Source organism: Triturus cristatus, chromosome 9 (genome assembly GCF_964204655.1).
Source record: "Triturus cristatus chromosome 9, aTriCri1.1, whole genome shotgun sequence".
NCBI lineage: Eukaryota > Metazoa > Chordata > Amphibia > Caudata > Salamandridae > Triturus > Triturus cristatus.
Window position 1 is genome coordinate 636,700,911 of NC_140592.1, and position 25,390 is coordinate 636,726,300.

The window sequence follows — 25,390 nt, forward strand, 5'->3', positions numbered from 1 at the left end:
CTATGGGTTTTTCTTCTTCACGAAGAGATTCTTGTCTGGTAAGGGCATCTGCCTTTTTATTGTCTTTCCCAGGTCGAAATGTGACCATGAAGTCGAATTCTTCAAAAAAAAGCATCCACCTTAGTTGTCTGGGTGTTAAATGTCTAGCAGAACGCATGAACTGCAGATTCCTGTGGTCGGTATAAACGGTTACTCTTTCTTTGGCTCCTAACAAGAAGTGTCTCCATTCGGTAAAAGCAGTCTTGATCGCCAGCAGCTCTTTCTCGGCGATGGTGTAGTTTCTTTCAGCCTCATTTAACTTTTGGGACATGAACGCGATGGGATGCATTTGTCCTGTAGTATCGTTTCTTTGTGACAAAACGGCTCCTATGGCAGCCTCTGAGGCATCGGCCTCCACGATGTATGGTCTTTCCGGGTTGGGATGTGCCAGAATGGGGGCCGTAATAAAGGCATTCTTTAAGTCATCAAAGGCTCGTTGGGCTTCGGTGGACCAGTGAAAGGCATTCCCTTTTCTGAGCAACTTGGTAATGGGAGTCACTGTTTTGGAAAAATGATGGATGAAGCGCCTGTAGAAATTAGCGAAGCCCAAAAAACACTGCACATCGCGAACATTCTGTGGTTCAGGCCAATCTTTGACTGCTTGCACCTTTCTTTCTGCCATCACCTGCCCTCTGGGAGTAAGCATTACGCCCAAAAATTCCACAACATCCCCATGAAACTCGCATTTGCTGAGTTTACAGTATAAAATGTTCAGGCGTAGAGCCTGTAACACCGAGCACACATGTTGGAAATGTTGTTTCTCAGATGAAGAATATACTAGGATATCGTCTATGTAGACGACTACGAATTTGTCCATGAATTCACGTAACACCTCGTTCAAAAAGAACTGAAATGCCGCAGGGGCGTTGCAGAGGCCGAATGGCATCACTAGGTATTCGTAGAGACCATATCTTGTTTTGAAGGCGGTTTTCCATTCATCTCCAGCTCTCATCCTCACAAGGTGCTAAGCTCCTTTGAGGTCTAATTTAGTGTAGATTGTGGCGGACTTTACTTGTTCCAATAGTACTGGAATTAATGGAAGTGGGTAACGATTCTTAACCGTGATGTCATTCAGTGCCCTATAATCGATGCATGTTCGAAGCTCTCCGTTGGCTTTCGGAATGAAAAACAGGGGTGATGCGGCAGGTGATTTGGACGGGCGGATAAACCCCAACTCCAAATATTTGTCCAAATATTGTCGTAAATGCTCATTTTCCTTTTCTGTGAGAGCATAAATACGACCGCACAGTACCACGGCCCCAGCTACCAGATCTATCTGACAATCATATTGTCTGTGTGGCGGCAGAGTTTCTGCCTGGAGGTCGTTGAAGACGTCGCGGAACCCTTCATAACGAGCTGGTAAGATGATGTCTTTTTCTGCCGCCGTCGCGATCCATTGCTGAGAAGAGAGTGCTTGTGAGGGTGTAGACAAAGGCCTAAAGCAGTGTTGGTTACAATACTCTGAGTTGAAGTGGATAGTTTTTGTTGTCCACTGGATATGTGGATCATGTTTTTGGAGCCAGGGGAGTCCCAAGATAATTCCATGTTGAGGGGACCGGATGATGTTAAAGTCGAGGGTTTCTTCGTGGTTGGGAGTACATCTGACCTCCACCTTCTTAGCTACAAAGCATATCGGACCTGAGTCCAGCACACGTCCATCCACCGCTACCACTGCTTCAGGAACTGCTTTCTTCATGAGCCCTACCCCCAGTTGTGTGGCTACTACCTCATCCATGAATGTGCCTGTGGCACCGGAGTCCACTAGGGCTTGAGCCTCTTTCCACTCTTCGCCACTCTGTATCTCTATGGTGATATAAAAGAATCGGTTTATGTCTGCTGCATTTAAAGAGGGTACATAGGTAGCGCTCGAGGGTTCCCCTCCTTGCTGTCTCAAGCGATCTAGTTTTCCGCCTCCTTTTTGGTGACAGTGGTGGCCTCCTTTCCCACGGCGCCCCGGGTGGACTGAAGTCGTTGAAGACAATCTCTCACAAAATGTCCTCTTTTACCACAATAGAGGCATAGTCCGTTCTTCCTTCTTGTATTTTTCTCTTCGCTGGTCAGCGGAGCTCTTACTGCTCCTATCTCCATGGGTTCGACGGGAGTTGTTGGCGACTCTCTAGTACGGACTTTGTCGTAACGCAGGGGAACTCGTTCCTTTCTCCGGGTGTCGCTTTTTCTATCACCTAACCAGTGTTCTAGTCTTAGGGTAAGGTTGATCAACTCCGTGCAAGAGGTTGGTTGGGGATCGATCTGTGCAATTATGTCCTTTAATTCGTCCCTTAACCCCTGATAATAGATCGCGAATTGTTTCTCCTCGGGCCAATTGGTTTCTGCAACCAGACGCCTGAAAGTGGTAAGGTAAACCACCAGTTCCTTACTTCCCTGCCTCAATTCCAATAGTTCTCGGTCGGCCGATAGAGTATGAGACCGGCGGTCGAAGATGTTCTCAAACTCTTCTCTGAAGCCATCCCAATCATAGAGGAGGGGGTCGTCTCTCTGAACTAAGGGAACCGCCCATAGAGCTGCGTCCCCTGCTAAATAAGATATGAGGAACGCTACCCTGGCTTGATTTGTAGCGAATGCCTTGGCCTTACAGTTGAAATGTAGCATGACTTGTGTCAGGAACACCTGGATCTTATTAGCGTCACCATAATATCTTTCTGGGGGTGCTAGGGGTATAGGCGTGGGAACTTCTACCGTAATGGGTTGTGTGTGAGATCCTGAAAACCCCCCTGCATCAAACGGGTTTCTTTGTAAAAGGTCTACCTTGGCCTGTAGAGTGGCTGTCTCTAATCTGGAGGCCACCAGTTCCTGCTGCACTAATTGTAAGGCGGCAACCATCTCCTCGAGGGTAGCCATACTAGAGTAGAGGATCCGATCAGGAGGAGCAAATCCGTGGGCCGATTATTCTGTCGGGTTCCTCAGCTCCTCAGGATCGGACCGATGCTCGTTATGGTCCACCCCTCGATAGCTCCAAGTCTGATGGCTATTATAGCGCAGAACATTGAAGTGATCGAGCAAGGGAAGGAAAAGGTGGGGACAGCAGGGAAGGAGATCTGAAATGAGACAAGGACAGCACGTTAACAACACTCTGCCTCCTCCCACCCGCCTAAGCTGCAAGGAAAGCTATGCTACTAACTCTTAGCTACCTGTAAAGAAAATAATGATGCACAATCACTGGTGACCTGTGGCCTGTTCACCCTCACACTCGAGAGTCCTTGGGACAAAGCAGTTTTGGATCAAGAAAAGAAATGCTCCACTATAAAACAAATGACAAATATTAAACACACCAATCCTACTCTCATGTAATTCTCACTAGGCAGGCATTCCGCTTCTTCTCCACACGTACCTAAAATGGCATTGCAGTCCACCTCTCAGAGGGCGTATGAACGCCTGGAATTCAACCACAATCCTCAGATATGAAAAGTTTGTGTGCAACCCAAGTTCTACAAGTGAAACCAAAAATAAAGGAACCAACGCAAATCCACTCACACACGTGAGAAAAACGGCAAAAAAACAAATGTTCCGTGTTCAGCTCCACACGGTATTACCGCCTTCCCAAATAGGGCAGTAGCGCCTTAGTTTATAAACTGAAGGTTCTCTGGCACCGGTATTCCTACCACTCGCATGAGCCTACAGACGTGTGGCTCTCCAACGAGGAGGAACACCTGGTGTAAAATAACACTTTGGAGTCCAGGAGGCAAAGTTCACCTCCCCTCTTTACTCAGGCAGTCTTTATCGGGGATACGTCAGGCTGCAGAGGAGGTAGTATACAAAGTGGTGCACAGCACCCTTACCGCAACCGCCACACGTTACACCCAACAGGATCTCTCTATGTAACGTACACCTCCACTCGCTCTCGGGGCAAGTCGGGACCAGATTCTTTGCGCCGCTCCGTCTCCGGACGTAACGGACTTCTCAAACGAAATGAGGACCGCAACCAAGACACGCTGCTTCCTTACGGCTTCCAGGATAACAGGCAAAGACGCCAGCGCGGAAGTGCTCTATGAAGCCTTCCGCGTCTGCGCGCGCATGCCGGAAGTACAAAGGCTCATGGGACTTGTAGTCTCCAGAGCGAAGAACGCGGTAGCGCGGAAATTACCTATGTGTTATGGTGTGGCAATGCGTATTCCTGACACAATCAGTGTTTGGTCTGTGCTCCAGCCAAAAGAAGAAGAAGTGAAGCCACCATGTACAGGCCAATTTGAATGCAGCAAATCAGAGCGACAATAAAGCCACCAAATAGCAAGCAACGGGTTGGCTGCAAGACCCTTGTTGTATACAATATCTCTTGCAATCGAGTCCTAAAAAAGCGCCATCACTTGTCTTAATGTCACTTTTGGTCCTTTCAGGCAGGGCTCTGGAAATAACACAAAGAGTTGGGACATTATCATACAGCGCTGAAGTGCAATACTATACAGCACTAGTTCAAAATTCCTTCTTCTTAGATGCTAACCCTACCCACTGTCAGGATGGCGAGTAACTGCACTTCTTTTTCCCGTTCAAAGCCCTGCTTCTGCCCCAAATGCATCTGATTTTATAGCCATGGGTAGGACAGTAGGTATAGTCAGGGCTTTAAGTGGGCCGGGTCTCACCGGTTCTGAGCACCAGCAGTTTATTTAGGGGGGCCTCGAAACGGGTCTCTATCGGACTCTGTTTTGTGCCTGGCACAGGCTGTCCATTTTTTCCAGACTGCAGTGACAGCAGGCACATTGATGTGCGCGTGTTCACACTGCTCACTTCTCACTAGTGGAGAAGTTACGGCATGATGTCATGCCAGATGTGCGTTGTAGGAGAAGGGAAATCCTTTAAAGAGAGTCATTTTATCTCTGGATTTCCCTTCTCTTTTTGAAACTCAGGAGCAGAAACATCGCCCTGGTGTCAGCAGGGCTTTAAGTGGAAGCTTTTTCAATATTATATACAAGCCATTGTTGCTGCTTATTTATCTTATGCAACTAACAACCATTGACAAAGCCAATAGTCCTGCCTTGTTGTAGGTATGATGTTACTTGTATCATAAATCTGGATGCAATGACAGAAACAGCACACTACAAGTTGGGAGGCACATTATGCTAAGCACATATTTGTAGCTTATGTATTTTTAAGCCACGCCCTTAATTACGCTGGCCACGCCACTTTGACAGACACCCCAGTTTTTTCATCCCACTTAAAGCCCTGGGTATAGTTCAGTGGCACGAATCACAAATCTAGCTATTTTGAACCCAACGCAAACAGTGATATGCCTATTGATCCGAATCAAACGGCTCACCTGCCATCAGAGCCAAAGTCCCCAAGTTTTAGCTTAAAACTCCCTTCATGTAAGGCGCTCTGCCACCCAATAAGACTTGTATATAAAACTGTATGCTAAATAAAGCAAATGAGTGAGAGCAGTTAGCCATAAAAATGGGGATTAAAGGAAGAAAAAGCTTTAGAATGCGAAAGGATGAAGAAAAAGAGTGATACACAAGTCAGGCAACTTTTCAAAAGATTGGTATACTTTTAAAAAATTCAAATATTAATAACCAAACCCCCGTTTTCAAGTTGCGCTCACCGAACAAATGTAACTTTTTAGGAGACGGGTTGAATAAAAGAATTATTCGTGTTTTAAAAAATACGAAAACGCTGATCTAAATGAGAATCGGGCCCGAAAGCCTATAGGGTCCCAACATCTGTGGTGATAAAGGAAAAAGTTGCCATGGCTTATTAAATATAAGGGAAAGTTGCCAGGAACCAAATGAGGGGCATAGGAAGGAGGTAGACTAAGAAGGGAATGTGTGCAGGACTAAGGAATCGAGTCAGAAGGTAGAGGGGGTCAGGAGTTAGGTGGGGGAGGGAAGGGGGTCAAGGGAGAGGTGGGAGACGTGGAGCAGGGGCCGGGGGAGGAGGGCGGTAGAGGGGCGGATCCCAGAGCCCCAGAAGATGGCTTCCTTCCCCGCTCCGGAGCCCGGGAGTCCGCAGACGTCGGAAGAGTCTCCGCTGTCGGCGGAGGAGGGTCTGCTGGATCCCGGGGAGCAGACACCCTCCTCTCCAGGGCCCCTGGGATTCTCCCCCGAGCAGGTCTCATGCGTATGCGAGGCACTGTTACAGGCCGGGGACGGGCAGCGTCTGGCCGGTTTCCTGCGTTCGCTGCCCGCGGACGGCCCGGGCGGGGAGGCGCTTCTACGGGCTCGTGCCCTGGTGGCCTTCGAGGCCGGGGACTACGCTTCTCTTTACCAGATAGTGCAGAGCCGTCCCTTCCCAGCAGAGCACCACGGCTTCCTGCAGGACTTGTATCTGCGCGCCCGCTACCGGGAAGCCGAGGTGGCGCGGGGACGGCCGCTGGGCGCCGTGGACAAGTACCGGCTGCGCAAAAAGTTCCCGCTGCCCAACACTATCTGGGACGGCGAGGAGACGGTGTACTGCTTTAAGGAGCGGGCCCGACGCGCCCTGCGGGAGCGCTATCGCCGTGATCGCTACCCCGCACCCGACGAGAAGCGCAGGCTGGCCAGGGAGACTGGCCTGTCACTCACCCAGGTCAGCAACTGGTTCAAGAACCGCAGGCAGCGCGACCGCACCGGCACCGGCAAAAGGTGAGTGGCTCGGCGTGGGGTGTTTAGCTAGTGGGGGTTCGGATACACAGGGCTCAGACACCATAACGTCACGGTATGCAGCGGTTCGAAAGAGATCCGAACCACAGACCCAGAACAAGACACTAGAACTACATTACATAGAGCAACTCTGAACGAAATACGTTGCCTTTAGCTATAGGTATCAAACACTTTGGAACTACAGGCCCAGAACCAGTCTCGGATTCGTGAACTAGTGATACAAAAGAGAGAATGTCAGGGTCTAGGGCCAGGAAAACCAAAATACATTGGAACTTAAGTTTATAAAGTCGCGGACGGGCCCTGGGGTATAGAATAACTGATGCCAAGATTATTAGAATCCAAGTTACATGTCCGAAGGGAGAAGACGTCAGACAGCAGGGTGACTGGAAGTGTCGGCACTAAAACAGCCAATAATTCATAAGCACCTGGGAACATGAAAACTTGTCCACTAAGTAAGGAGAATAGTGAATTAGAATCCCAACATCTAGAGACGATACTAGAATTAAAAGCATAAGGTTTGGAGACCCGTATGCGACAGGCCCACGGGAATCGCATTGGTTTCAGACAGGCAACAAACATACTGAAAACAGCCATAGGACTGTGAGAGCTAGTCCAGATAATATGTAACCACATACCTCGGAGACAGTACACGCCAGAAAACCAGAACTATAGGGTCCATATATAGGCAGTACACAGAATCCGTAACGAAAATTCTCAGTGGACCCAGAATCATATGGCTCGGAAACAGGACTAAAACGCCTGGCAATGGAAATAGAACATGGACCGAAAGTCGATGTCTTAGTTTGAGAAACTTGTTTTACTGCTTCCAGTAATAATTCATATCGTTTGAAAAGTGAGGTTTGGGTATTATTAATCTAACTCTTATTGCAAAAGAAAGTAGATTAAGGCTTCTAAAAGCTCACATTCTGCTGTAGAAAACACTGCTCGACCTGCAGTCCCTGGAGCGTTGCCACGCCTCCTAGCAGCAGGTCTCTAGCTCTCTAAGTACACAGTTGCTGTTAGAAACTCCCCAGGCCGGGCTCTGCCACGTCACTGGGCCTTCCCACGCTTGTGGCTTCAAGCCTCATGGTGGGTATTGTTGTGAAATGTGAACCCGGTAACTTCCTGTTTCTCTGTACTCCATGCCCTATCCTCCCTGTCCAAGGCGCCGAACTAGTTTTTGGTTCCAATATCCACACACAAGCGTTTTTCCATCCACACACCTCAACGAGGTGGCATATATATTATTTATGTATATCACTCGTGCAGACATGCAGACCCTCCACTTCGTACTATACATTACACCTGCTGCAGGCCTTTCGATATGAGCAGAGCATTATGCTGTACAAGGGCACGGGTTACTGGAAGGCAGACGATAAGAATGACGAGTCGGCTCCATATTAACTATTTAGAGGTACGAGTAGATATTTCGAGGCCCATCCAATATATAATAATTGCGTAATTGTTATCTAGCATATGCAAAAAACCGGATATTAAGAGTTTCTCCATTTAAATAGGGAAGAATATGCACATTTTGGCGCTAAATTAACAGCCCCCCCAAAAAAAACTATTCGATAGGTTTGACCAGCTGCAGAAAAGTCAGCATTGGCAGAAAGATCAGCGCCTTTCGTAATTGCGACCTGTTTGAACGGGAGGGGCAATTTTATGATGTCCTCGTAATTGAGGCCAACAAGGCCTCACTTACGAGTTCAAAAACAACAGATGATGGACAGAATGCAGAACAATGTTATACATTCACCCCAGTACAGAGATCTGGGCCTAAATCCACCCTTTTTTTGCTCACCATGCCATTCCAGTTTGAACCCAAACATATGCAAATCGGTCTTGGCCCTGTGCCTAATGGGAACAGTCCAGCCCGAAATGCCAAGCCAGGTCCTCCCTGGACTGGAAACAAGCATCCTAGGACCGGTTTCAGGGTTTCACCCCTCTTCAGCCAGGATAGCTTGATTCCAGTGGCATGGAGAGCACGGGACCCACGTCTGGGCATACCTGTCCCACTTGGGGTGACAAATGCAAAAACAACAGTTGATGGACAGAATGCAGAACAATGTTAATGCATTCACCCCAGTACAGATATCTGGGCCTAAATCCATCGTTTTTATGCTCACCATGCCATTCCAGCCATATGCAAATAAGTCTTGACCCTGTGACTCGCCCTAAGTGCGCCAGGTATGCCCAGGCGTGGGTCCCGGGCTCACTGTGCCACTGGATTCAAGCTATCCTGGCTGAAGAGGGGTGAAACCCCGAAACCGGTCCTAGGATGCTTGTTTCCGTTCGAGGGTGGACCTGGCTTGGCAGTTCGGACTGGACTGTTCCCTTGAGGCACGGGGCCAAGACTGATTTGCATATGGCCAGGTCTAAACTGGGGTGGCATGGTGAGCAAAAGAATGATGGATTTAACCCAGATCTCTTGACTGGGGATGAATGTTTTGATTGGTTCTGCATTCCGTCCATCAATTGTGTGTCTTTTGCTCACTTAACAAGTTCAACATGCAGATTTAGGTGCACACTGTTCCAAAATCTGTATGTCCTATTTACTGGTTATTTTGCACACAGGTTTGACCAGCCAAAATTTAACAGATGAAGATTAGACAGTCTGATTTTACCATCATACTCCTAATTCTGACACCCTTGAGCCGGGAGACAGGTGTGTTCTATGTGACACGGTATATTTTTTTAGAAGTTTTGCTTATTTGCACAGATTTTGCTTTGTTTGCACTGTTTATTCTGTGGCACCTTTAGGGAAGTTTTTAAAGTAGGTAGACGAGATGCCTTTTAATTTTTCTAACCCTCTGATACTCATTGCACTTGAAAGCTTACCTCGATTGTGTGGCACGGATTTAGGAGCTTTCTCTGCTGCACACGTCGCTGAGCCTCTGGCAGTCTTAGGGCGACCGCCATTTTGGGAGTTAAGAGGGGAGCGGTCTAGTGTCTGACTTCCCCACGCTATATTTAGACCTAATGGCGCGAGCGCGCAGCGTTACCTCTACTGAGGCTTGAGCCGGGAGACTGGTGTGTTCTACGTGACACGGTATATTTTCGAGAAGTTTTGCTTATTTGCACAGATATTGCTTTGTTTGCACTGTTTATTCTGTGGCACCTTTAGGGAAGTTTTTAAAGTAGGTAGACGAGACGCCTTTTTAATTTTTCTAACCCCCTGATACTCATTGCACTTGGAGGCTTACCTCGATTGTGTGGCACGGATTTAGGAGCTTTCTCTGCTGCACACGTCGCTGAGCCTCTGGCAGTCTTAGCGCCACCGCCATTTTGGGAGTAGCGAGGGGAGCGGTCTAGTGTCTGGCTTCCCCAAGCTATATTTAGATCTAATGGCGGGGCAATGCAGCGGGCGCGCCAGTGGTGCGCAAAAGGCAAGCCCGTCTGCGCCCATCCGCGCCTGACCCGCGCCCAGCGCCACGACCCCAGCTCCGCCAAACGTAGGTATACCTTCCCTTATCACATATTCGAGACTAGCACTGTTAGGACTAAATGGGGTTGAAAAAGAATCAAACTGCGTTGGTCTGTCCTTTAACTCACGGCCAATTCCCCAGCCAGCGAGTTGTTCTGTTTGTAAAACCCCGCTACCGGAAATTCTATACCTAGCACCCCATAAGCTGAGGGATCTTGGGCATAAATCCGGGGGCCATAAGGCCTTGGTCTGTAAATGTATGCTGATCAACGCTAGATCTTTGATCAAACATAGCACTGAATGTGCCCAACTAATTGAGGATAATGACATACAATTAATATTTATCACTGAGTCTTGGACTGAGGAATCTTCCGGGCCCGATTTGTTGAAAGCAACTCCACCAGGTTTTGTCTGCAAGACTTTGAACAGGGACGGCGGAAAAAAAGGGGGCGGGCTAGCACTGATATAGCCAAGCTCATTCAAAGCAGTATTCCACCCAATACCTAATGTAGGTTGTGAGGCGTTGGCCTTCAATTTCAACCTATCCTTTCATCATACCTTTAAAGGTATTTTAATATATAGACCTCCGAGTAATAAACATCCTTTCATTACCTCCATTGGAAACCTGCTGGAAGATAGCATCTGCCAGGAGTCCTATACTATTTTGGGGGATTTTAACTACCACCTGGAGGCGCTTCTCAACCCAGACACAGCCACTCTTATAGATACTATGAACAGTGTTGACCTCATGCAGCAGGTCACTGGTCCAACGCATATGGCTGGGCACACCTTAGATGGCATCTTTACAAACCATCCAGGCCTCCAGGTTACAGGAGTCTTACCCATGGCCTGGACAGATCATTCGGCCGTTCTATTTGAACTTACCTGTAAAGCACAGCATCCGGGGGGGGCAAGGGTTAAGAAACGGATTGACATCCGACCCTTGAATAGAATGGACAAAGGAGCTTTCCAGGAACTCCTTAGTTCTACATCTACTCATTTAAACTGAGGAGCAGAGGAGAGGGCGATTGCCTATACCAAATGGGTAGAGAATGCCTGTAACAAGCTAGCCCCAATCAGGAGTATTGTACCTAAGAGATTGACTCCGTCTGCCCCCTGGTTTTCAGAGGAACAGAAAAATGGAAAACTCACGTGTAAACGCCTAGAACGTTCATGGAGGAAAGAATATAAGGAAGTAGATAAGCTAGCCTATAGAAAGGGATTCGCGAACTACAAGCAACTTTTGTTTACCACTAAGCAAAAATTCTTTGTCAATAAAATTGAGTTGGCAAAAGATTCAGCTAAAGTATTATTTAAAACTGTCCTAGATCTCTCCTCCCCACGTCGGGTTTCATTACAGTCCAGTCAGGAACTCTGCGAACAGATCGCCAAATTTTTTCTGGATAAAGTTGAAGTGATCTTTTCGGCACTTAACGGATCTACGGCAATAGGAAGCGACTGGGATAAGGACGATCTGGGGCGCAGCAACGCCCCTATTATAGTCCTCGAGAAATTCGAGAACTTGCCCTTAGACCAAATACGTTGTTTTCTTGAAACTGCCAGATCTGGGTCACCATATGACCCCTGTCCGGTGGCCATCACCAAACTAGCAGTAGAACCCTTTAGCATGGCACTTACACCAGTGTTTAATGCCATGATTGATACCGGATTCTTTCCTAGGCTCTGGAAGAGGGCTCCAATTTGACCCCTTCTAAAAAAGCCCAATTTAGACCCGGCCGACCCCTCCAACTTTCGCCCAATATCTGGGCTCCCCCTTCCAGCGAAAATGATAGAAAAGGCACTGAATATACAGTTGGGGGCTTTCCTCCTTAGAATCCAGGCCTTGGATCCAACCCAATATGGCTTCAGAAGTGGCCACAGCACGGAGCCAGCCCCCATGAAAACTACTGATGAGATCAGGAAGGTTGTTGATCAAGGTGGAAGGGTACGCCCTGATTCTACTAGATCTGTCCGCAGCCTTTGACACGGTCCACCATGAGCTTTTGGTGGACCGGTTAAGGTCATGCGGACTTTGGGGCAAGGCCTTGAATCTTATAAAATCCTTCCTCACTGATAGATCTCAAGTGGTCTCCATGGGCGAACACCGTTCAAGGCCATTTGTGTTGCCCTGCGGGGTTCCACAGGGGTCTTCATTGAGCCCGACTCTGTTCAATGTCTATGTCTCATCCCTGGCCCCTATTATTAAGACCATGGGGTTCGATCTTACATCCTATGCCGATGACACCCGAATTGTGGTATCTCTTCGGCCAGGACTGGATGGGGGCATGGACAACCGCTTTCATAAATACATGGTAGCACTGAGTGGCTGGATGGCAAAAAACTGCTTGAAGCTTAACTCTAATAAAACAGAGGTGATAATTTTCCCAATTTCTGGAATCCAAATTGGTGGCCCGTCACTATGGTGACACTCCCTGCCCCGGTAAAGAAAGTAAAAAACTTGGGAGTAATCGTCGATGATAAACTGAATCTGGGCGACCAAATTAACTCAGTTTCTTCATCTACAGCCTTTGTTTTAAAAACAGTGAAAAAGATTATGCCTTTCTTGCCAGCAGGGAGCCAGAAAACAGTGGTCACTGCCCTTGTGTTGTCAAGGCTTGACTATTGTAACAGCGTCTACTTAAATATTCAGGAACACTTCTTGAACAAACTGCAAAGGATTCAAAACGCAGCCGCCAGATTACTCACTGGGGTGCCTAAATTTGCAGCTATTTCCAACGAAATAAAAAAGTTACATTGGCTCCCAGTTAAAAAGCGGGTACTTCTCAAATCTTTGAGCACCGTTTTTAAAGCACTTTATGGTGCTGGTCCAGAATATCTGCAGAAACAATTCAACTGGTACACACCCATAAGAAATCTACATACATCAGGTGCTAAAATGGTGACCGTCCCGAAAATAAAAAAAGGTCTCCTGGGGAGGCCGAAGATTTGTCTTCGGAGCTGCCAAGGCGTGGAATGATCTTCCGGCGCAGCTTAGAAATGCACCTGATCTGCTGTCCTTCAGAAGGGCCCTGAAGACTTGGCTGTTTAATAATTAGAACTCTCTACTGCTATTTAATAATTCGAATTCTTTTGGCGATGGCCGGAAAGATAGGTAACTAGCGCCAGGACACCCCAGGGTAACCGCTGCGCTTTGCAAATTAATTAACATAACATAACATGTAGTGGTTTGCATGAGTGTCTGAAGTCAGGGCCGGTTCTGGGATTTATGGGGCCTCGGGCAGAAAGGTAATGTGCGAGGCCCCTCTAATTTACATAAATGACTCATTCAGGGCTCCGGAAGCTACTTTGTGCAGACTCCTGCTGGGCACAGCTCCTCCTCTCAGCAGCCACCTACGAGCACCTCTTACAACTCCTATCGAGCTGAAGGTGTGAAAATTGTTAGTGGGCTGAAAGTTAAAACCGTAGGGGCGCTAAAGTCCTGGACAAAGGGCATCCTGCAGTGTCTCTGAATGGGCAGCCAGGCAGGAGGCTAATTGCAGGACAAACCTGCCAAATGTGTCTCCTTGCAACTGGGATAAGAGAAGTTGTCTCCATCCCCTAGGCCTCCACCCACCATCCGTGAGGAGCACAGCAAGGGTGGCCCTCCCATGGGACCAATTGCAAAGACACACCTTTCTTTCAGTTGGATCAACAGGGGTACAAGAGGACCCGTTGTGTGTTGTACTGTTGCGGGGACCCATGCTGGAGGTATGAGTGTGAGGCCCCTTATTGGCGGGCTGACTGCGAGGCCCTGGGCAGCTGCCCATGCCCAGCGCCGGCCCTGTCTGAAGTATCCTAGGCCCTCATCATTGAGTTCTGAGTGTAAGGCATAGAAGACTAACTGTAAGGTTAGCTGTATGCATAGAAGTAAGTATAGCAGGTCAGATGTTCAGGAGTTTATTCATTTCAGAATAATGTGGGTGTACAGATTAAAAATGTTTACTTTATATTTTACAAATGTACACACTATTCTTTACAATTTTTCAGTTAGTTTTGGATGTTGATTTGTGGCACTGCAGAACGTTACTGCTTCATTGCCACAGCAGTATACACATTCGGTCACAGAAATGTGCATGGTTATATTAACCAAGCTGGTAATTTGCTACTGTATGTACAAAAAGATGCAACAGAAATGATTGTGCAGATGCCATGTTGCAATTCATACAGTAATTGGAAGGCAGACTCGGATGAATGAAATGTAATGGTCCTTAACAGTGCAAGTTATGATCAAAACACCTTTCTAGCCATATTTGAGCAATGGATTTTAGTATTAGTTATTTGGGGTTAAGCTAGATGTCTAGACTCTATAGAGGACAAAACATATCACCTATGTTCATTAAATCATATAGCGTAAATAAAGCTTAAGACCACAGACCTCTCACAGAAGGTAATGCTCAGGGTTCATAAGACAGCTATCCAGATGTCTGCCGTTATTCCATGTCACAGTTGTTATAGGCATGCCTTTCTGTGAAGAAAGCTGCTTTTTAGGTTGTGCATGCACTACACCCAGTCCTCATACATCTAAGCTATCCACCAAATACACGCTAAAGCTGTCACTCATGTTAGTCACTTCTTTGCAGGCTCAGGCTTATTATAGCAGAGTTAGTTGTCTTTCAGGTTGCACAGGCCTTACAGGCTCAGATCAACAACAGTCATGCAAGTTTTTGGATTACAGAGCTCTTACGATTCAAACATCTGACAGCAAAGCTATTCAGAAAGGTACACAGACTATCCAAGCTCCGGCTTTGGGCATCCACAAAACCACCCTGTAGTGTATGCGTGATGTAGAGTCTAATAGCTTGGATAGAGGACCGAGAATTATGAAAGCAGACTCGTGGGGTCTGGAGAAGATAATTGTGCGTTGCACATAAACAGGATTCCTGCAGAACACCCCAATTCATTCTGGATGGAGGGAGATCTGCCCTCCACTCTAGCCATGGACTATCTGCCACTCGTGAAAGAGGTGAACCTGCAACCCTTACAGCTGGTATGGGCACAATTGAGAAAATGAAGAACGAAATGTTCAAGAACAGTAACCCTATAGGTGAGGGAGCGAGGAAGGCAGGGTCAGGCCTAGGATACCCAAACATCTCAAAAAGCATCATAAGTATGCCATGACCACCATTATACTAGTACTGGCCACCATTATGCCAGGAATGACCACCTTTGGAACAGAGATGACCCCCACAGATACCACTTATGGTCCCCAATGTCCGGGACTGCCACCGGAGCGAGACTCTGTCTGCCATGACGAGATCCACAACAGGCCTTTGAATGTCACAGCTCCTGCTCTTTCCTTTTTTCCTCAACGGGTTCTGTTCCAAGCTTGCACCCTGACGTTTGCAGTCCCATATTCCAGTCACTCCATCTGCTAATGGCTTTTTTTGTTCATGGACTCGGATTGGTCTTGTTGCAGACCTTGTGCTGGTAATTCCTTGTGGGTGAGTCGTAGAGTGTACTTGACTATGGTTTGGTTAATTGCCACTCAAGGGCCTGCAGTCCTGCTACCTAATACATGTTGTGGTAGACCTCTCTGCTGTGCTTGAGACCCCTTGAATGACTTACTGGGCCAGCTCTATATTTAATATCTTGCGCTATTCATTTGACAACCATGCCTTAAAGTGTCCCTGAGTACATGTTCCATCAGACTTTGGCTGTTGCCCTGTACACTAGACCAGAAGGGGTGCTACTCACTGTCTTATAATGGATTGAGGCATCCCCCAATGCTTGGGATAGATGGCACTCTGGTGTATCCAATATTCCTAGTGCAAAATATTGATCTACCTCTTCATGCTATGCACCACATGTGCAGCACTGTGGACATTAGCGAGGCTGTGTTTTCCAGAAAACTGGGCAATTGAAGCCAAGGGAAAGCCACGGGGTAAGAATAAGGACAAGTGAAGGCCATCGTAAGGATGTATGGGGATCTAGAGAGAGACATTAAGTGCTGTGTAGTAAGAAATTTACATAGTAAGGGTTATAAATTACATTGACAGAAAATATTTTGGAAAAGCCTATACACATTGACGAAAGGCTATGCATAATGTTCATTTAATAAAATACAGGGTATAGTTAAGTTTTATATTTGCTGCACATTTGATAACCTAACATAATACTCTACACCTTTTTCACTGGATTTGTTTGAGTGTGTATACTGCATAATGAAATTGCTTCCCACCGCCACAGTACTCGCACATCTTGGTTACGATGATTGTTGAGGCTGGTCAAGATTACATTCACTCGCTTGTTATTTTCGAATGCTTACAAAATAAATATGATAGAGCTGACTATAGGGACTTCACGTTGTAATTCACACAGTGGTGTAAGGCAGAAACAGGTGGGGAATTTCATGCTACTTAATTGCCAATAGTACAGTTAAATCCAGCATAGTGCGATTTAGTGTTATGAGTTATTTTGAGTTAGTACAGATGTCCAAGCACTGACAGAACAACACTATCGACTTTGTTAAACAATTAGTACAGAACTAAGCTTTAAGACAGCTAATCTCTCAGAATGCACAACTTTTAATAGTAATCATTGTTCATGAAAAATGATTGCAACAATACCCCACTTTACACACCTTGTGGGCCAGACCACCCAATTGGTCCTCAGTTCATAGGTACTGTACAGGCTCAGACTTCAGACAGCAGGGCTAGCTGGTTTTACACAAAGTTCACATGCCTAGGCTTTACTTGATCATGCTATCTTTTAGGTTATACATCTTACTAAACAGCAATTGTTCAGGTGACACAGATCTTACAACTTCAGGCCTTCAAAGGTGACCAGTTGGTTACAGAGATTGGTACATAATGAGATTTCAGATGAAAGATGTATCTGACTCATTGCGTACAATTTCCAAGTATTTAGAACCATGCTTATCCTTAAAGTTAGAGATCTTACACGCTGAAGTATCATACAAAAAAACCTGTGCACCTGGTTGTGTCAATCTTGCCGGTGCTGGCTTTGAACAACACACACATCTCTTATGAGCTAAGGCAAAGATCACAATTTCTTACCAGCATGCCTATCTGTCAGCAAAGCTATCATTTTTACTCGGACCTTACACTCTGTTCTCTGACAGCTAAGCTGTCCATCAGATATAAGCCAAATCTGTCACTCATGTTACACACATCTGCCAGCTCAAGCTTATGATAGCAGAGTTGTCTTTCAGTACACAAGCCTTAAATGTCTTGGTCCATGACTGGAAACCAATCCTTCTGACTACAGACCTCTTAAATTTAAAAGCACCTGATAGCAAAGCAATTCCCAAAGGTACACCAGTTGTACAAGCTCAGGCCTTAGGCATCCGCAAAATCCATCCTCTTGCGCATCAAAATTAGAGGCTAAAATCTAGGATAGAAAAACTATATTTGTTAAAGAGGACCTCTAAGCTCTGATGCAACTGATGCAGCATTGTATATACATGTAAGTCACCGTTGGGCTTAAATACAATTCCTGCAGAACCCTCAATTCTGGATTGAGAGGATATGTTCTCCAGGCTAACCCTTGACTGTTGAGCATTCATGAAAGAGTAAAGCTAGCCTTATATCATGTGTGGTCAAAGTTAAGCAAGAAGAATGACAAATGTCAATAACCACCATAAGGCAGGGGAGTGAGGGAGGCGTACTTAGGGCAGAGATACTCAAAATATTGCAGAAAAGATCAACATTATGCATTGACCACCATTATGCAAGGGATGGTCAGAGATATGCTGTAATGACCACTTTTACGCCAGAGATGACCCACCAGGTACTACTTTTGGTCCCAGTTGGATTTGCCACCAGGAAGAAGCCGTATTTGCCACGAAGGACTGCATGATACGTATTTATGTCTCAGCTCACTCTCTACTTTTATTCCTCCACTGATACTGCACCAAGCATGCACGTTTTCACATTGTCTCTTGCAGTGCCATACTGGAGCATCTCTGTCTTATGCTGGCATCCTTTATTCCCTGATAATGAGTCGTTGTGTTGCATGACTTTGTGACCTTCAGTTTCACTTTGTGCAAGTCTGGGAATCTGCCATTGTATTGTTAACTGCCACTCCAAGAGCATGCAGATGAGGGCTGCTGACTCGTGCATGTTGTAGGAGAAATTTCTGCTCAGATTGCGATCTTTTAAATGAAACATTGGACTGGGCTTCATGTTTAAGAGCTACCTATTGGTAGTGAAAGAGCTACCAGTAGCCCATGAGCTGATCCTTAATTATGTCCAATATTGCTGGTGCAAACAGGACAACCTATTGCAGATGGGTATGCCTAATACAAACATCCTATATTTTCATAAATAACACCCATTTCTCTGAGTTTGGGACAGTTACGGTACTGTTACGGAACCAGAGATGACCTTTTGTTAGACATTTATTTATTATTTGGACCTCCCCAGAGATCCACGTATAAAATCTTGTCAGGAGCCTCCGTCCGATTCCTCGGGGTCGTGCTAATGCTCAAAGGGGGCCCACCTCTGAACCACCCCAAGCCTGGAATAGAGATATGTACACAGACTGTTGGGGTAATTGAGCGGGGGAAGGAAAGGGTAGGAACTGCGGGGAGGGAGACCTGTGAAGGAGACAAGAAAACAACGTGAGACCTCTTCTGTCTATTCTTCCTCACAGCCATTACTATCACTATACAGCCTGCTCCTCTATTCAACACCCCCTACCAGAAACAAAAAAAAATGAGGCGTAGACATCAGAAGAGAGCAGAGGGCGAAGGCACATTCAGAACACCTTCTACGTGAAAGAGAAAACAGAGGACACACTATAAGGGACGGCTTCTTGTTCCCCCCTAGCCCTCACTATATTATCTTTGTAATGAGTAAAAGAAAAACACCTATCAAGGCAACTTGTCCTGTGCACTGTAAAGCCAGATTCCACCCCCTCTAAACGACCTCTCTCCTGAAGGCACTACAGAAAGAAAGAACAACCAAATAATACTAGTCCGAGGGTTTCTCTGGACTCTGAACCAACAAAGCTTGATTACTTAACCCATTTGTGCAAGGCACCCAGGAATGTTAATAGCACAGGGCTCCCAGCATCATACCAGCAAAGTTTTAGGTTTCCTAAAGGAAGTTCAAACAGCAAGTAAACACGGCCTGATATTGGCCCAATCAAGATCTTGAAGCTTCACACAAGACTACACAAAAGGCAGTGTGTCAAATAATCCTGAGTTGTTATGTCATAGCTGGGATTTATTGCGGGTGCCATGTTTTCCCTGCATGAAACCGGATGAGTCTCTCGGTTTCTCCAACAGGGAAAGAGCAATCCCAAGTGCAGTTATAGGCACCTACGCTCCCCTGCAAGAGACCGCAATTACCGTGTGTCTCGTCCAACAGGGGAGTTCTTGGAAAGCGCGGTGTACTCACCACCATTCGTTTGTAGCAGCGAACAGTTCGAAGCAGTGAGCGAGAGCACTCACTTAAGCTCCCCTGCAAGAGACCGTGAGTCCCGCGTATCTCGTCCAACAGGGGAGTCTTTGGTAAACACGGTGAACTCACCACCGTTCAATTACAGCCGCTGGCGGTCGAAGGGTAGTGCGTGAGCACTCTTACTGTCTGTCTAGATCCCTAGTGTTTGCCGGAGGAATCGGCTTCCGCGATCCCGGAAGAATAATCGGCTGCGCTTCCAGGCAGCCGCCGCCCTTAATTCTTTTCTGGCGCAACGTCCGAGTGATACGTGACTCGAGTTGCATGCCTGTAAGTAAAGTTTTGGCGCGGGTGTCATCATACGATTCCTCGCATGAAGGGCAGGCAGTGTGTACCGGCTTACGATCTTAACAACTATTTTTTACAAAGTAACAACGTCAAAACAATCACAATACCAACTTCAATATAAAGATCAATTTTTTATTTATTTTTTAAAACCTCAATTTGTGGGGACTCAATATATTGACTGACCTTCTCTCCAAATGATGTACTAGATTTAGGGATAAGTGGTTTAAACAAGCATTTGCAATGCAATAGTTCTCGCATTTACGAGAGTTTAAGCTATTGTCATTTATAATGGCAATCACTCAAACTCTTGTAAATGCTAGACCTATTTCACATCAAAGAAGCGGCGCCATTGTCTGCGGCTGCCTGAAAGTGTAAGCAGGCATGGCGAGTAAAGCACGTCGTGCCTGCAGTAGGAGAAACTCATTAAAGAAAATAGTCCTTTGAGACTAAATAAGGCATTAAACACAAGAAGGGGGGACAGGGAGCGTTCAGTAAAAAACGAGCGGGTCCAGTACCAGTGCTCCCAAGAGTCGCTATGTATCACCAAAAGGTAACAGTTCCCAAAGTTATGAAGTCCGCAGCCGTACTTTGGTTGCGGGTGAAGGCCTGAGTAGGCGAAGAGTAAAGAGAGAAGAGGAAGAGGGAGTAGAAATGTCTCTAAGTGATCAGGTTAAGATCAGATGAAGCCAGGGGAATTTCTCCTTTATGTATTAGTGCCCTTACACACTCTTGCGAGTGTCATGCTTCATCATTGGGCGTTGCTCCTCGTGGGGGTGGCGCTGCAGTCCTCCACGGGCCCCACAAGAGGGCTCTTTATCGGAGATCTTTTAGGAGACACCGCAGTGTGCATGTGGGTTTGTGGGCCTATAAAAGATGAGGAAGTGGTTTTTAAAAATCTACCCTGCTAGTACCTAACAAACAGAATTTTACTCAAGGGTCCGGGAGGTAAAGACTGGTATTTGTATACCAGCTGGATGAGAAGCACCTCCAAGAAACAAATATAATGGAGGGGAGAGTATTGCTCTGCTGCGCTCTTTAAAATTCCATGCGTGTGTGTGGAGGTGAAAGTGTGGTCAGTGTGGTCGACATGTTTCGCGCAGTATTGGTCCCTAGTAGATCATGGTGCGCTTCTTCAGGACCGTGTGAAAGTGAGATAAGACAATAAAAAAGGGTTCAGGGACGACGACACCCTGTAGCCCATGGTACCTATAATAAGGTGGTGTTGCGTCTGAGTAGCGTAGTGGAACATCAACTGTTTGTTCCATATAATAACCTGAAAGAGATAAAGGGATAAAAATGGAAATAGAGACATTTCAAGCAAAAAAACAACATGGATATCTGTTGCCCCAGTGGGTGCAACTTCATTTCTGTACCGTGTCCAATTTGAACAATAGGTTGAATAGGCAGGATGCATCAAGTAATGTCCCTACCATCTCAATCAAAACACATGCATCCGCGCCATAATCGCTGTCGAATTGTGTGATCAATGCGTACATGTGCGTATTCATGCTGAGGGATTTCATACTACACCCTGGTGGAGAGCCGTAGTATAAGAAGTGCAGTTCACATCCGATACCGTGACGCATTCAACAAACATACAGAATCAAGGCATTGCTGCTGTGGTGGACGTGACAGTCCATTATCCTATAAAAACACAGACATACAATGACATGTATAAGAACAGTGATGGTAATATATGGTGTGGTCACTGACTATAGGGCCACGTAAATACCCAGTAAAACTACTTCCCTTGTATACTGGGAAAAATTATGCATACCCCTTAGAAAGTCATGGAGTGCCTCTACGGCAAAGTCCGAAGTGTAGAAGCTGCCCTAAAATGACATAATGGTTGTGCCATTAGTCCGAGGTAAAATGGTAATTTTAACTCGATTCTGGCCGGACAAGCAGCAGAGCAATACTTACAATTTTAGTTTTGTGTCAGCTTATTAACTGCCCCAACCACTCATGGACTGCCGGAGAAGGGAATGAAGAAGCTTCTCCGTTTAAGCTGCCCGGTTGTGCGGCTGGCGGGAAAAGGCGCTTGGCGCGAGGGCGGAAGTACTACGAAAGGCAACTGCCGTCTAGCACGATGGGATTGTGAATGCCGGTGGGTCAAGGTGGTGGAAATAACGCGGCCATCTTTGAATGGTTAAAATCCAATGTGAATGGTCTATTGTCAACGGTGTCATGTCGCATACAAGGTTAACAGATTAAAGTAGCGTCTTTACTATTACATGGTTCATTATAATACATGTGACGTGAATATAGTGACAGCCAGTAGGAAAAAGGCATTTTTCGTCAGGGGAGCCCATTGTGATTGTATATTTCACGAAACGTGAACATAGTAATGGCCAGTGAGAATGTGGCAATAGGCGTCAAGGGGCCCTGTGGTGATTGTGGTCCCTGACGCCACGGTAGCCCATAGGTACAGGGCCAGGGTAGTTTATTGAGCCCCAAAAAGAAAAAGATTACACCTTTTGAATATCATAATGTCTACAATGATCTTACCAGCCAAATTTTGAGTGTATGTGGGGAGCTGCGTCAGACAATGAGTTCGGACCACAGGATTTCATCATTAAGACCCATGGTATTGCTTTTCAGATGGAAAACCACCTTTGTTCCTGGCGGAACAAAGTGCGAGGAGTCCAGTCAGGATTGGATTCAATGATGGTCCATTTCAGGCTCTCAGGCGTGTGACCCGACTCAAAGAAATGAGTCTGTAGTTTGGTGCTGTTTTTTTTTTGTATCGTATAGTGCTCGCTTATGCGGATCTTAAGAGGTCTTGTCGTCATTCCCACATATTTCTTGTCACACGGGCATCTTATTAGATAGACACAGTTCTTTGTGTTACAGTTAGTGTGCCTCTTTTGGACCCATGGTTTAGCCAGACCCAGGTCGAGTTGTTTTGACGTTGTCGTGAGTGGGCAGACTGTACATGTACCACAAGGGTAGAGGCCCACGACAGGGGGAAGAGACCAGAGTGTGGGTTGGATGACCGGTGTTATTGTAGGTCATGTATGTACTAGTATGTCTTTGAAATTCTCTGTCCTTTTCAACGAGAACAGTGGGGGAGGTCCTGGTCTAAAGGTACCTGTCTCTAGGATGGCCCAGTGTTTTCTGACTAGTTTCTGGAGTTTATTGGATTTGGGAGTAAACTTCATGACGCATGTGAGGGCATCTGTCTTAGGTCTGTCCTTTATTTCCAAAGTGCCTCCCTGTGGTTGTTTCTGGCCTGTTTCTGTGCCTGTACTATTACTCTCTTGGGGTAGTGTCTTTCTTGTAGGTTAACGGCCAGAATCTCAGATTGTTTCTTGAATTCGCACATGGTGTTGCAGTTGTGGCATAGACGCAGGAATTGTCCCACCGGGAGATTGTCCCTTAATGCTTTGGGATGGTGGCTCTCATATAGGAGAAGACTATTGCGATCCGTTGGTTTCCGATAGTTCGTTGTCAGTATGGTTCCCTCACGCAAGGTAATCCATAGGTCCAGGAAGGCAATGTTCTCACTAGATATGGATCCTGTGAATCTCAAAAAGGGATCGAGGGTGTTTAGCCACTCACAGAAGGTTTTACATAGTGTTTCCTTGCCTCGACAGAAAATGAGTGTCATCAATGTAGCGTCGCCATATTAAGATGTTAGGTCTGTATGGGTTGTTGCCTCCCAGGATATATTTGTCCTCAAAGTTGGCCATATTCAGACATGCCAGGCTCGGCGCGAATGTGCTTCCCATGCTGGTGCCTTGGATTTGGTGATAACGTTGATTCTCGAAGGCAAAGAAGTTTTCCTTCAGTGCCAAGAAAGCACATTCACAGATGAAAGAGGGGGGTGTCTCATGAGGCCATGGGTTGATGTTGTGCAGCACGGTTTTGACGACCTCAAGAGTGGCATCCTGGAGAATGTTAGTGTATAATGTCTCGACGTCAAGTGTGACCAGTAGATCAATGGTGGCTGGTTCTGGGAAGTTTTCAATAAGGTTGAGGACCTCCGTCGTGTCTCTGAGATAAGTGGGTGTTTCAGCGACAATTGGGCAGAGAAAAAAGTCGCAGAACTTACTGAGTGGTTCCAGTACTTAGACAATCCCCGACACAATAGGTCGTCCAGGAGGAGGGTTGATCCCCTTGTGTATCTTGGGGAGAGTGTAGTAGTAGGGGGTACGTGGGCATTAATTGATTTTTTTATTTATTTTATGCTACTTTTTTCTCCGCCCAATTGTGGCTGAAACACCCACTAAACCTGGGGCTGGGGTTGACTGGGGGTGTATTACAGTGGACTAGGGGGGGGGTTAATTTAGGAGGAATGTCGGATTTAGACACTTTAGCGCGTCTACCCTTATTAATCCCTCCCGCACGTTTTCTTTTTCCGACTGTAAGCTGGGTCAAACTCCCCGTTTCCAAGTTAACATTCGGTGGTATTTTTACAAGGGGCAGTGGAGAAATAATGCTATGTTTCACAATGGAAGGTCTATTCTCTAGGATGGATATACTATCAGGGGTAGTATCCAAGGTGCTGTAGTTTGTTATGTCCGACCCCACAATCTCAGTAATTAACGCCTGGTCAGAATCGTTTCGAGCCGGCAAGCACTCAGGGGAAGCAACAGACATTATTTTACCCAGGGAGGATCTCTTTGCCGTTAAATCCTGAGACAATCTTTTTTCAGTGAGGATGATTTCGTGCTCGAGAACACGAACTGCTCTGGAGATAAAATGATCTAGAGTCCCGGATACTGTGCCCCCTATACTATCCTGTACGATCTTTCTCCCAGACCTTAAGGAGGATGCCATTTTTAGACGTGTCGTGTATATTAAGTGGAGTAACTACAACCACGTCAATATTGACAGCAGATGGGCATTAGTCGTACAATATATAACAAGGGATATCACATACACATGTGGAAGACAATATATCATAACAAAGCTCCACGAGCTTAATGAAAGTTTCGTAGTGAGATCTCAAAGGTAATAGTAGTTTCTCACATAAAAGGTATACGTCCGGGGTCGCCGATGAAAGGAGGGTGGCCCGTCCCGTCCTCTTTCGGCCTCTGACGGCCACAGACGGCCCCGCCCTTGTCCCAGGCTTCTCCCGGCGTCGCCCGCGCGCGTCCCGCGACGCGGAGGGAGCCTCTCCTTTTTCAGCGCCTCCGGGCGCGATGCAGATGGGAAGTGACGTGGTGCCGCAAGGCACCCTTTGAGCTGTAGTCTCCCCCCAACTGCGGCCGGTAGTCTCTAATCGGCGGCAGGGAATACAGACCGCATCAGAGCCCCAGGTGCAGCAGCACAGCCCAAGCAGGTACGAGCGCCACAGAACACACTCGCCAAATGAGCAACAGCCCCCGCTCCACCGAGGGAGCCTCTCCTTTTTCAGCGCCTCCGGGCGCGATGCAGATGGGAAGTGACGTGGTGCCGCAAGGCACCCTTGGAGCTGTAGTCTCCCTCCAACTGCGGCCGGTAGTCTCTAATCGGCGGCAGGGAATACAGACAGCATCAGAGCCCCAGGTGCAGCAGCACAGCCCAAGCAGGTACGAGCGCCACAGAACATACTCGCCAAATGAGCAAAACGTAAAAAATAAAGTGGAGACGACGGAACATTTCACTTTGTAGAAAATTGTGACATTTATTTAAACTTTTAA

At 46.6% G+C, this 25,390-nt stretch overlaps 1 protein-coding gene across 1 annotated transcript in view; it reads left to right on the plus strand.

Annotated features, from left to right (window-relative positions):
- The first annotated feature begins 5,890 nt into the window (after positions 1 to 5,890).
- LOC146798413 (homeobox protein SIX5-like) overlaps positions 5,891 to 25,390 on the plus strand; it is a 92,308-nt gene continuing 72,808 nt past the window's right edge. Inside the window, exon 1 of the mRNA XM_085625679.1 lies at positions 5,891 to 6,608. Within this exon, the coding sequence (XP_085481805.1) occupies positions 5,959 to 6,608 (650 nt within the window). The 5' untranslated portion in view covers positions 5,891 to 5,958. The remainder of the gene's footprint in view (positions 6,609 to 25,390) is intronic.